The sequence below is a fragment of the Takifugu flavidus genome, chromosome 2 (assembly GCF_003711565.1).
Source record: "Takifugu flavidus isolate HTHZ2018 chromosome 2, ASM371156v2, whole genome shotgun sequence".
Classification (NCBI taxonomy): domain Eukaryota; kingdom Metazoa; phylum Chordata; class Actinopteri; order Tetraodontiformes; family Tetraodontidae; genus Takifugu; species Takifugu flavidus.
Genome location: NC_079521.1, coordinates 6,558,592 through 6,572,026, shown reverse-complemented (window position 1 = coordinate 6,572,026; position 13,435 = coordinate 6,558,592). Strand labels below are relative to the sequence as shown.

General features: G+C 43.1%; 1 protein-coding gene across 5 annotated transcripts in view; it reads right to left on the bottom strand.

Annotated features, from left to right (window-relative positions):
• Window positions 1-13,435, bottom strand: part of kif26ba (kinesin family member 26Ba) — a 51,686-nt gene that overhangs the window by 22,256 nt on the left and 15,995 nt on the right. For all 5 annotated transcript variants that reach the window (XM_057014838.1, XM_057014821.1, XM_057014830.1 and 2 more), the window contains exons 3-5: window positions 11,675-12,349; window positions 8,034-8,206; window positions 3,296-3,500 (exon numbers count right to left, since the gene is read on the bottom strand). In XM_057014838.1, coding sequence (XP_056870818.1) covers window positions 3,296-3,500; window positions 8,034-8,206; window positions 11,675-12,349 — 1,053 coding nt within the window. The remainder of the gene's footprint in view (window positions 1-3,295; window positions 3,501-8,033; window positions 8,207-11,674; window positions 12,350-13,435) is intronic.

Below are 13,435 nucleotides of genomic sequence, written 5' to 3'. Positions count from 1 at the left end.
AGTTTCTACTTTTAATGTTTAGTTAATGTTGGCTTTCTGATCAGTCTATCTTAAAGCTTTAACTTTCTTGGTACTAACAGGAAACCACAAGTGTGAAGTTGATTTTTAAAAGGCTATGGCTTGTTTTCTGTAGGTTTTATTGTGTTGTTTATGTGGTATGTTGAGGACCTGAGTTACAGGTGGTACCGTGATAGATGCTACCAGCCTTGCTGAGTTGGGAATGCCTGATGCAACCTTTGAAGCGGTCAAACCTCCTGATCCTCCACTTTATCACCCACACTCAGACACAAAGGAATGAAACCTTTGAGTCTATCTAGGTAAAGGAATTCTGCTAAACAGCAACAAACAAGAGGGGAGGATAGATTTTTCAATAGCCGCTCACAGCTTCATCACTATTGGCTGACAAATCAATGAAAGTTCAACTCATGCCTCTAATTGGTTCCCAAAGATTGCAGAAAAACTCAGTCAAGGAAGCACAGTTAGAGAGAGGTGCATTCAAGCACCATATGGGAATACCAGCTTCAAGCTACTGATCAATTTTAATTTTAAATCATTTAGTCTTTCCAGTGAAGCCTCACATCTTCCTCACTATGGGATGTTTATTAGCATAATTTTTAAAGTAAGTTTACAAGGATATGCAGTAACATTTGGGGTACTCACAAAATAGACTTTTTATTTAAAACCATTAATAAGAGTGAGCACAATAATAAAACTGTTTTTCAACTGTGCACATGTGCGATGATTCACACAATCAGCATTAATATTTCAGCTACAAGGTGCAACAATGTGGCTGCAGGTTTCCCATAACAGAGTCCTCAGTACACGAGACACACAAACACCCCTACAGACAGGAACATACACGTGCACATACTCACTCTCAACAAAGAAGCATACAGCTTGCAGCCCGAGAAGGAATCTGCTATAAGAAATTGATTAACTGTCATGCTATAATTTTCCCCCAAGGTCAAGTGACAATCTGTGTGTGTGTGTGAGTGTGTGTGCAAAGATGAAAAATGTGGAAAAGATCAGCAACTGTCATTCATTCAGATGTGGAGTCAAGTAGAGACAGACTGGGATGGATGCTAGAACAGAACCAAAGGTTAATTTACACAATTCCTGCTTTCACGTGTGTTTATTAATAATGTCATAATCATCTGACTCCAGATATCCTGACCTGTACGTGGATCAGTTGTAACGCAAGACTGTAGATGAAGAGGCGCAAACAGCGTAAAGAGGAAATGAGAGTCTGAGTCCTGTGTGACAGGCTCATGCACAGAAGCTGTGTGAGTCTCTGCGTTAAACTAATCGCGATGTTCACTTGCTCTTAACAAAGTTTAGATCTGTGCACGTCTGGTTTCATTGTCAAATTAGAGTTGAGAACAGTGGGTCTGTAAGAGTGTTTATCCAGAGCTCAGTGGACAGGTTGTGAGTGATTCATCTTTTTAAATGGATAAATTAGTAGATATTTGGTGTTAGCATGCTACATCTGTACGAGCAGAAACTTAGATTTGCTGGATTTAAGCGTGTAAAAAGTGTGTATCGATGCAGTTTTGATGATAATAACAACAACAGCAGCTTAATGTGCTGAGTAGATACACACCGATATCCCTGCAGATGTGGTCTGGATGAAAAGGTTCCCAGCTGGCTGATGTAATTAAAGTGAGCTGCAGCTTAACAAACACATGTAGAGAAGGAGTGTGTGTTCTGAAACAACAGAGGCCATGTTTGGACACAAATGTTGGGCCGAAATCTTTAATGTGACATCCCTTGATGGAAGAAGGCTGGAGTCTCTATCTCTCTTTCTCTCTCACACACACACACACACATGCACACACGCATAATGACCTGTGCAGGTTGATTTCCCCTGGCTTCAGCTGTGATGTCTCAATCTGTTTTCTGCCATATTAACATCAAGAGGAACACTAACCCCATCACGCCGGCAGACAGGCCTGCGTGCGGATGTAATGTATCGTACACGTTTCCACCAGGGGTTTCACTCTCTTCTTGACATCTTTCATTGCACGTTATAAGCCTGTATTTGTGAAGACGTAAGCCCGTGTGCACGCATGCATGCCTGCGCTAGAGTGATTGTGTGCAAATGCCATTCCAGCAGGGGACCGACCCCCACCACAGGTGACATTTTTACCAGTGAAATGTCATCACGGCCATTTTCTCTCCATGTTTGAGTGTGTGTGTGTGGGTGTCGGTGTGTGTTTGATTACCGGTAAGTCTTTGCGTCTTTCAGCTGATTTTACAGAATTGAAATTTGTTATGTTCCAAATAGTAAAATACCTGTGTGGCAGTAAAAGGAAAGCAAAGAGTTATTTTTATTAACGTGAGTGAGAACAGGCGCAGTCGTGTTGGAGTCCAACAGATGTTTGAATGTAAACGTGCGTTTGATTTAGTCACGTATGATGTTTTGGTGCATGATCACGACGTTTTGGCTTTCGGCCTCAATGGCAACCAAGCAGACATCTGTTGTATCAATATGGAGGGAAAAAAAGGCTGGAGGGAGGATTATGCATGTGTTATTATATTATATTATATTATCAAAGATAAGAACTGCAGTATCCGGGAAAAAATTAAATCTATTTTAGAATATTCAAACATTTTATTGCATATTTGTCTCCCACCACAGGAAACTGTTGGTGTGCGGTTCGTTTATGTTTCTGGATTCATTCCACGAGTATTATTGTATCTAATCAAAAATTCAGTTGTATGGACAACTGCATTTAGTCACGCACACACACACACACACACACACACATAGTCACTGAGTCTCTCAAACTGTGGAGGAGGGGACACTAAAAACTCATTACATGGACAATCAATATTGCACACACTCAAGACACATGGACCCCTGCTTCTACAACACACACATGCGCACACACACGTTTCACCAACAGTGACAGATGACTTTAGTCAGCCAACGATGTGTTGCCATGGTAACCATTAGGCTGCATTCCTGTACAGCAGGGAGCACGCTCTCCCCTCCCCCCTCGCTCTCACCTACGCATAAACGTGCACACACACGTAGTGCGTTTAAACTGGCCAAGGTCAGTATAATCATCATGGCTCCATAATGCTCAGAAGCTCATTGAAAAATGTGATGAATTGCAGATTGGAGGGACCAGCGCTCCCTGGAAACTGTGACAAACTGAAAGGTTCTGGAATGTGTTTTCATCCAAATGAAAAGCAAATTAACTCTACAGGTGTATCCGGTCCCACTGGTGAACAGACCAAACCAAAAGAAAGAATAATTATTTAAAAACAAGGAAACAAATATCGTTTTTACCTTTCCAAGTCCAGGGGTGTCTTTGATTTTGTTGGCTGCACGGAGGAGGCAGGGCGGGGCTGGGGGCGGGGCCTTCATCAGAGCAGAGCTAAAGTTGGTGGAGAACAGCGGGGGGTCACATGATGGTGATGATGTCACCGGGACCGCGGCCAAAGCAGCCTTCTGCTTCTTCTTCTTTGACGACAGATTCAACTTCTGTGCAGCTCTGAAGGCGGGAACAAGACACAGGAATGAGCTAAAATTACACCCCGATCTGACCTTTACTGTCCACAGATATAATACATTAACATTTAGTAGAAGATGCTCACAGGCCTCCAGAAACATGGCCTTTTGACTGTGTCTGAGCCCAGCAGCAAGCAAACTCCCAACTTTCATCATGTGGAGCCGATCGCCTCTCCTCATCACGCTGCTTCTCCTTTTAGGTGTTTTCCCACCTATTTCTCTTTCTGCTGTTATCACACATTTTTAACTTCAGCACCAGACTTCACATCATTTTCTCAATATAACACTGACATCCTGCTTTAGCTTTTATTAAAGGAAGCAATAAGAAGATGCATTAGAGTATAAAGCTCCGAGACTGCCCCTGAGTAATAGGGGAAGATCATGTTTTAGTTGTGACGTTCGTCTTACATCTAACAGCTACATTATAACCAGCTCAAAAGGACAGTTATTATCTTATAAAAGTTCATTTGTCTCGTTACGCTACATTTTATTGTCAATAGTAATTGAATTCATTCATTCATTTGAAGCTTCTGGTGCAGGATACACAGTCCTTCACTGAAAATGTAATCATTTCAATTAAAATAAAAACAAGTAGATATCCTGACAGTCTGAGTTGCAGTATTAATGCTTTAATGATATAAAGGCCCTTAAAACTGAGAGAGATGGAGAGGTAGCGAGAGAGAGAGAGAAAGAACGGGGGACCTTCAGCCCTGACACGCTCCACGCTCTCTGTCAAAGAGCCATATTCTCACATCATTGGCTTTCAATTAACTGCAGCAGGTTACAGAAATGAGAGTAAGAAGGAGAGTCAGCAAGAGCTGGTGCGAGAGAGCAAGAGAGAGAGAGAAGAAAAAGAGAGGGGTGAATATTGCAAGAGAAGGCAGAGGAAGAAGAGCTGTATGGACTCAGTGACCCACAGAACGAGGAAGCATTTCACCATCTGACCAGCTCTCCCAGGAGAGTTGTGTGCGCCTGTGTTTCTCGGTGTACCGTCGACAGTAGGAAGCGAAGCTCCCAGCCCACTAATTGGTTTATCACTGTGAGCAGACCTAGAATTCATCGCAGCAAATTTCATAAAATGCAGCTAAAGTGATCTGTAATATATGTGCAATAAAAATAGAACAAAGATGTCTCATATCTACCAACATTTACCGGAAGAACCTCAAAACCTGCGTTCTCATTATCCGTGGTGCCTTCCGTGCACATGTTCGTATAGGTGCTATTACCCGCCTCTTATGTCCTCTCACCATCAGTTGTTTGCTCTTTCACACACATCACTTGTGAAAACACACAAACACACACCTACTGACTGGCTCTATTTAATGATAAGTGGACTGGGATTTGGTCAAGTGGCTCAATTCCAACCTAAGCCCCAGTTCAAGGGCACTTGTCTACCATCCATCTACTTCATTTCTCCTTCCACCATCTCTTCCTCTGTCACCCCATCCTTTAATTTGCTCCCTCACCTCCATTCATCCCTCACTTCTTTCTTCTTTTTGAAATCCCCCTGAAGTGATAAAAATCTCTTTGCCGTCTCCTCTTTTCTTCCCTTTTCTCTCATTATTTTTGTCTTTTCATCCATTGCTGTTTCCCATTTGTGCATCAGTCTCTTCGGCCAAGGCTTTATGGATCGATCCCCCTCCGTACGGGTCAGTTCATGTGTCTCTGTTGTTCAGGACCAGCACAGGTCACCGATAACCGAGTGACGGACACGATGCTGCTTTGTTTTCCTCTTCCTTCCACACAATTAAAAACAACCTGTCCTGACACAAAGACCCACAAGAAACACACAAGGAAACACAGCTGATTTATGACCCTGTCTGCAGACCGTGGAGCTAATTACACTGTATTTAACGCCGTCAGTGGAGGCAGGTACGGGCAGGGACATAGACCGATGCGATTGCTTTTGACTGTCGCTATTAAATTCCAACGCCCTATATGTGGCCAGTAATGAAATGTGTTATACTATTTGTTGATGTAAAAACAGTGGATGTTTTTAGCTCCTTAATTCACAGAGCACTGGTCACAACAAGAGGCAGAGAAAACCAACATGAATACTTCCTTAACCCGTCAACAACTGGACTTATATAAGAGGAGCATGAACCCAGCTTGAGCTTTGTGGCCTATAATCTGCAGCAGTGCAGTTTAATATCATCATTCCATACAGATGTGTTCTGTAAACACTATATTGTAAGCTTGTGTGAAACTTGTTGTCACTTCCAGCTGGTCATTAACATTAAGGTTAAAATGTACCATTGCATTTAGTACGTCTAGAAGTTGCGATTCTGAAGCATCATGTGCTGATCTCTACTTATTCCTAATCAGGCTGATGTAGAGTGCTGTAACCTATCCCAGGATTCATTGGGTGGCAGGCAGGAAAGGGACAGGTCATCTGGTCAGCACAGGTTACACACCATTCACACACACGTGCACACACACACGCATACACATGAATGGACCAAATCTATGCTTCTTTGGATTGTGGAAATAATCCACTGAGCCACACTGTAACACACAACTCTGCTGACTGCTGCCCCCATGTCAGTGACGACTGATCCACACCTTCATATGGACAGTGACAGGTGATCGGCTGCTGTTGTGTCATGGTGTGAAGACAGGCGCCACCTCTTCAAGTTCCATTATGTGGATGTGGGATATATCTGACATTTGCTGTCTGGAGCAACAGCTAGAGTTTTTTTCCTGGCTACACTGATAATGCAACTGGTTGCTCAGTCACAAAGGTAAGGGAAAGGGTTTTTGAACATAAGAAGTTAATATTGGGCATTTGGAAATATCGTCATGTTTTCCAATCTCAGCATGTACCAGTATGATTTTGGCAGCAACAACACAGACTAAAATTGACTTTGGGAGCTAATGAGCCATTTGCTCATCAGCAGACTTCAGTTTCTTTCAGTTTGACTTATATATGACAGAAATTAAGCCTCTCCCCCCCAAAAATCCAAACATGTTGTGATAATTTGTCTGCCAACAACAGTAACAACAATCACATCAATTTAAATTAGTGATTAACAATTCTGATTGCTGCTTAATTGGAGGCAAATTAACCACCAAGGAGAAGCAACAAGAAACCAGGAGAACCAGACAGCATCAGTTGGCTTCACAGTGGAGCTTTATCTAAAATAACAACGCTTCTCAATCCACAGATTCACATGGGACCTATTTATTCATTCTACACACACACACACACACATTTGAAATCCCCAAAGATCCAATCCACAGACTGTGCAGTAAAGAATTCCGGCACTGATACAAATTCCCTTCCCCCATGAGTGAGCATCCACACACTTGGATACACACCTCCACACACATGCACCTACAGGCGTGCAGTGTGTCTCTATCCTCTATCCCAGAAAGCCGCTACAGCAGGAAGATGATGCGCTCAGGTTGTGTGTGTAACACGTTCACAGACAACCTGGGATTAATGAAAGATATTATATTCATGCACATTAGCAGAGGTTTTTTTTAAAAAAAAGGTTAGGTGCGTGCGCCTGCGTGTGTGTATGTGGCGAGGGGGGAGGGGGGAGAAGGACAAGATTGTAAGAAAATAAAGAATGTAGGCAATTAGGGGAAAATAGGAGAGAATGGGAGGATGAAGAAAGAAAAGGATCAGGTGAGGAGAAATGTGGCAGCCAGAGATTTTGTTGGACTTTGTTATGTGCAGTCAGTGTGTGTATGTGTGTGTGTGTGTGTGTGTGTGTGTGTGTGTGTATGTGTGTAATAAGGATTTTCAGTATGCAATCCATGTGTAAGGGTAAAGACCGAGGCAGTCATGCGATTTCGCAGAATCGCATGACTGCCTAAATTGGTCTCACACACACTAACCCACGGCACACACAGGTGTCATCACACACGCACACACACAGGTGTCATTACATTTCCAGCATTGTGTGTGTGTGCGCGTGTTTGTGTGAATAACTGCCCTTTCACCTGAGAGTTCAGCAGCCAGACAATCAAACCTCAAAAACATTGTTGGTCCGTACATTTGTGTGTTCTGCACATAATGAATTAAATCAAGCACAGACTGATTGTGGTGGTTGTTGTCTTTAGACCTTCAGAATACACACCAGGAAAGAGAGGTTGTACAAAACGAAGGAAACAGTGTAGTGTGAAAGTACAGAGGAACACTTCCCCATCATCTAAAATATTTATGAAAGATTTAAAGCAGCTTATTAGCTGTGACATCCCAGCAGTGCTTCAGACACTCATAATCTTATGTCATCTATGAATAATTTACTATTTCATTTTGAGCCTCCCACATTTATTCATCTATTGACAGGGGTGAAGGGATGGATGGTTTCTCAATAAATACTAGTACAAAATATATTAATGTACAAACCTTGTTCTATTTAGCACCTCCTTTATGGGTCATCAATGCACATTTTTAAGTGTTGTTAACACTGAACATTCAAACTAAATATAAATAGAAATCTAAAATGTTCAACAGCTGAATCAATTGCACAGTTTTTGTTCAGTGGAGACACTTCTGTCATCCTACCTGGCAAAGAAGGAGGCGGCAGCGGAGGTGGTGGAGCTGGGAGCCACCGAGGTCGCAGCAGGAGGATGAGAGGGAGAGCCGGTGAGCGCCGCTGAGTTTGTGTGTGAGGGCGAGTGTGTGTTGTAGCGATTCAGGGTCACCTCGTTCAAACTTTCTCTGGGGGCCTCAGAGGTCTGACGAAAGACAGAGATCCAAAATGTTAATGATAGAACCGAGCATGATGATCCACTCCATGATGATTCTGTCTGTGATGGTTCCAGATGTTCTGACATTCACATCACAGACATACAGTTTACCTCAGCCCTTGTTCTGTTACAGCTTTTACCCCTCTCGGTTACAATATAAACTACTCACATATGTCTTTTGATGACATTTGTCCTTTATTATTCTGCATGGAAGAATGACCTTTGAACTGCAACTGAAGTCTTCTACCGATTGTTATTTGGCAAATCTGTTCCTTGTTTTTTCTGGTGCAGTTGATATTACAGTGAGAGTCTTTTAAAATAAAAAAGAAACCAGCCTGGGGGTGAGCTGACCAAATCACCAAATACACACCAGTGGTGGAAACACATATGACCTAATTAGCGTAGTGCTCTGGGCAGTGTGTCTTAATAATAGAGCACCATCATGGGCAAAACTATAGAGCTGTCTGTGCAAAGGTAGTGAGGACATGAATGGACTTTATAGTGCAAATGTGGGAAAAGGAGTATGTATGTATGTATGTGTGTGTGTGTGTGTGTGTGTGTGTGTGTGTGTGTGTGTGTGTGTGTGTGTGTGTGCGTGCGTGTGTGTATGATCTATGTTTGGCATGTGTGTTGTTGTATTGTTTTCTTATGACAGACTGATAAGTCAACACCGTATTGTGTATGTACATATGGCCATTTGTACCTCTTTAGGTGTGTGTGCAGCATAATCAAACATGAAAAGGATGGATTATAGATTATTGATTATCGTTCTTTATGAACTGCCAGCACCCAGACAGCCGAGGACCTAAATCATCACCCGATGCTCCAATAAAGGAACAATGGCCTCTCGGAGAATAAATCTAGGAGCAGGTAAGTCGGCTCAGAGGTCTATGAATGTGTCAGTGCACGCACACGTCTGCACTCTGCACCTGTGCATATGTGCGGGTAAGTGTAAATCAGCTCTGTGGTGTCTCTACATTTATGGCTGGGGACTCCTGAGGTCCAAGCCCGCTGCCTTGATAAATTACCGATTGTAAATAAGACGCCTCTATAGTTTATATACCACTCCTTGTGTGCATGTCTGTGCATTTCCTGCTGCCTATACATTATTAAGGCAGTTGTAAACATACAATATAGGAAGTGATTTGTACTGTTTACTCATTTATCCTGAAAATGGGGGAAAGAAAACTACCTGGGAGAGAAGTCTCCACAGAGCATCGTTATACCAGCTGCAAACAAGGAATAACGATGATGGAACTGCTGGTCAGCAGTTTCAGCTACAAGGGCTGAACTCACGAGCCTCTGTTTCACTCATCTGCACCACAATAATCAAGCTTAATTTATTACATGGGGGAGAAATGCTAAAAAGCTCACCTTTATGTGGGAATTTCCAACAATCAAAGCTAGTCTTTCTACATCAAATGAACACAGCAAAGGACTAAATATTGTGCTGCATTCTGCTTGAAATGGGTGCCTGAAACCTACCTGGACATTGTTTCTTTTTTCTTGGTGCCTGTTACACTTTTAAACACAGATCTTCCCACAGGACAGAGCTGCCGTCTCTCCATTCCAATATAAATCAGATTAAATGATGCTGGAGGAGACGTTAACGACCTCTATGTGGATATTAGGCTGTTGCAGTGAGGGGAGAACGATAAGGATATCGCCAGCACCATCAGCCATATCTGTTGCTGCAAATCAATAAAATTCATCAAATGCATTCATCTGTTTGCACATAGCACATGTTCCAAAGTGTACCTGTCACAGAGGAAATGACGGAGACCTCAGATTTAGTTCAGTAGATTGTCTAAAATTCACTCAGTCTCAACCTTCCTCTGTCTCTGAACAGTCCCTACTGTCCTTAAATCAATCACATTCCAGAACTGTGTGCAGTTACGTCATCACCAGCCTCAGGTCTTCTGACACGAGACCTGAAATTCTATGTAAAGTGATGAGATGGGTATCGCTGCAGAGCGCTCCAGCCAAATCAGATTTATGCTGCCAGGCTCTGAACCGATCACCTTCAGGTCACAAGTTTAATGAGACCCACTCTGATTTATCCTGCAGGACATGCAGTTATGTCTGACGGCGGAAGCGCCGTCTCCAGTGAATCTGACCCTAACGACACCAGGGGGCATTCCTGCATGCATGTATTTACACATGCATCCCTGTACCGTGAACACTCAAAGGTCAGAGTGGGGTTAAGGAGACAAAAGAGCAGAGGAGGGATGCAGAACATCTAAATGGAACTTCCAGTCTTATTTTATGGATCAGTTAATCTGCGTCTCAGAGGAATTGGTCCATCACTTCAGCACTCTATAAGGATCCTTTGCTGTTTATACTCATACCTCATCAATCCTTTCCTCCCTCTTAGCTCACATCTGTTCATCTTTCATGCTGTTTCTCCATTTTCCACTTCCCTTCCCAGTTTCTGATTATCCCTCCCTCCTCCCTCCTCTCTTGCTCTCTCTCTCTGGGGTGAGTGTCGACTGGGGTGATTTATTATCTCGCTCTGACTCTCCGTACTTGTACAATGAAACCTTTGCTGCCACTCACACACGTACCTGTTCTGAGGCATCATTAATATTACTATTCTTGTTCTTATTGACAAACACAATTCTAACATAAAGCAATGGTGATCATACAGACTGCAACACAAATACAACCTGATACAGTGAAGATCAAGTCAGTAAGACAAATAAAAGAGATGAAAACTGGTGGATTCTTTTACATGAGTTAGAATTTACAGAGACTTCCTTCACATTTAAATGCAAGTTGTGGCAGTAAGAAATTGTGTGTGTGTGTGTGTGTGTGTGTGCGTGTGTGCATGTGTGTGTGTGAAAGGGTTACTAGGGGAGTTTTTGACATATAGTCCCCTGGGTCCCAATTATCACTGTATGAATTATTACATCTGTAGAACACATTCATACACACGTTAATACCACGCTCACATGCATGCACACACACACACGTCTGGATCCCCCTGGAGTCTCTGCTCTTCTGCCTCCTCAACCACATGTCACCGGGGGCCTTTTCTTCCCTTTTTCACCTTTATCTCCTGACTGCTCTCTTTCTGACTCATTTCCTGTTCTCAGCGTGATCTATGTTTGGCATCTTATGAAAGAAACACCTAAGTTCCTACTTTCATCTATCTGAAGATGGTATTTTTCTTCTCTTTTGATGACAGAGCTTTTGACTCTGTTGGTGTGTCATAAGAACTGAATCTCTTTGTCACGCAGCTTTTAAAATCCATGTTTTAGAGACTAAATAAAAGTATACTCTCAATTGTTGACATTACATTTACATTCAAATGTAACCTGATGGTTTTTTTGCAAGGTTTTGCATTTGGAATAACTAAATTTTCTTCTGGTACTTTGATATTTTGGGGGGGACATTGAGATTTTTTTCATTCTGCTGCCATTCAAAGAAAAACTTATAATAGTGTGTTTTTCTGACCTGGTAGGGATACAGGGTCACGCCTCCATTTGTTCGGTTCGGGTTCTGATGGGCCTGCAGCGGTGCTCCAGTGTTACCGCTGCTCACATTATTGGAAGGACTGCTGGTTACAGTCGCTGGTTGCTGTTGAGACCCAGCTTTTCCAGGACTGGGAGCCAAATTTCTCTTATCAGCCCCACCTCCCAGTCCCAGGGAGCTTGGTTTAGAACCCTGTCTGTGTCCTGGGCTTTGAGTTTGTGAGTTTGTGCTGGTGGTTTGTCCTACTGGGGGGCTCCAGTTGCTGTTGTTGGAGGGTCCATGGCTTGGGCTGGGTGTTGGCGTCTGGCTGGGGCTCGGGGAAGGTGACTGAGAGGCTGCATGAGGAGCATTTGACCCTGCAGCTGCAGGCAATGATGAAGAGGAGTAAGGTAGAAAAGGTGGAGGCCACCCAGCTGCACACGCTGCTGTTGGGCCAGGAGGGCCTTGAAATCCATACCGGCCACTCAAGGCAGTAGGAGAAGAGGTGGGAGACAGGTCCCACTGGTCCAGCGTCAGGACCATGCGCACAGCTTCCTGTTTGAGCTGAGTGAGGTGCGTGGCGCAGACATCACAACGACTGTCGCGTTCGTTCCACGCCCGCCGAGAGCTGTTTGGCACCTGAAGCTTATCATGAAGGAGGAGCGAGAAGGAGGGGTCCTGGAGGGAGGGAGAGAAACAGAAAGATGGGTTAAAGGGAAGTGTCTTAAGTATTCTGAGGGAAACACACTCTATACACAAACACACTGTGTGCTGTTAGTCTTAGACCAACAATGAGGTGAATGACAAAGCCGGAAAGAATGGTTGCTTCTAGACTTCCTCCCTGATTTCTTCTTGTTAAAGGGGAGTTTTTCCTTGCCAATGTTGTTTGTTGGGGTCAGGCCTTGGGATTCTGTAAAGCGCCTAGAAACAATTTTGATTGTAACAGTCCAAGGTAGTTTTCTATGTCAACTGGACTGGGTTTCTTCACACACACACACACACACACACACACACACACACACACACACACACACACACACACACACACCACACACACACACACTCACACACACACACACACACACACAAACACACATACACACACACACGGCGATACAGATCTGTGCCTAAATCCCTGTTGAACCTCTTTTGACCCCACTAAAAATATTTACTTAATTTTATATATAAAATATTAAGCTTTTAATCTGACAAAGGAAATACTGTAGGTTTTATTTATAAGCCCGTAGTTAGTCTAGACCAAACTCATCAAGCACGATGTTGTGAGCTAACGTTTTTACATAGATGGATGTTTCAAATACACCTTAAGAGAACACATGTGGCCCAAACTAAATATAAATACAATTATTTTCCTGTGTTAAACCAGTTAGTCTAAGCCAAAGATCAAATAATACCAATACCTCACAGTATTTAGTCTGATCAACAATGAGGCCTTTTCTGGGTTAGCATAGTAACCGACTAGAAATGAAAGACATTTCTTGTGTGTTCTTCAAGAGGCTATGCTGTATCACTGTGCCAACCAGTAAACATGAGGGGATGCAGGAGCAGCAGTGCTCTATACTGTAGGTTGAGACAGAAAGGTCACGAAACTTCACAAAAGTGTGTCATTCTGGGGATTCTACCATGCCTCCATCCTTGTCCCCATGCTCATTATCACCTCTGTAGGCCCTTGAGCAACACCTCTATCTCCGAATGCTGCCAGGAAAGCTTGACTTCTGCATTTGTGTGTGTGTGTGTGTGTGTGTG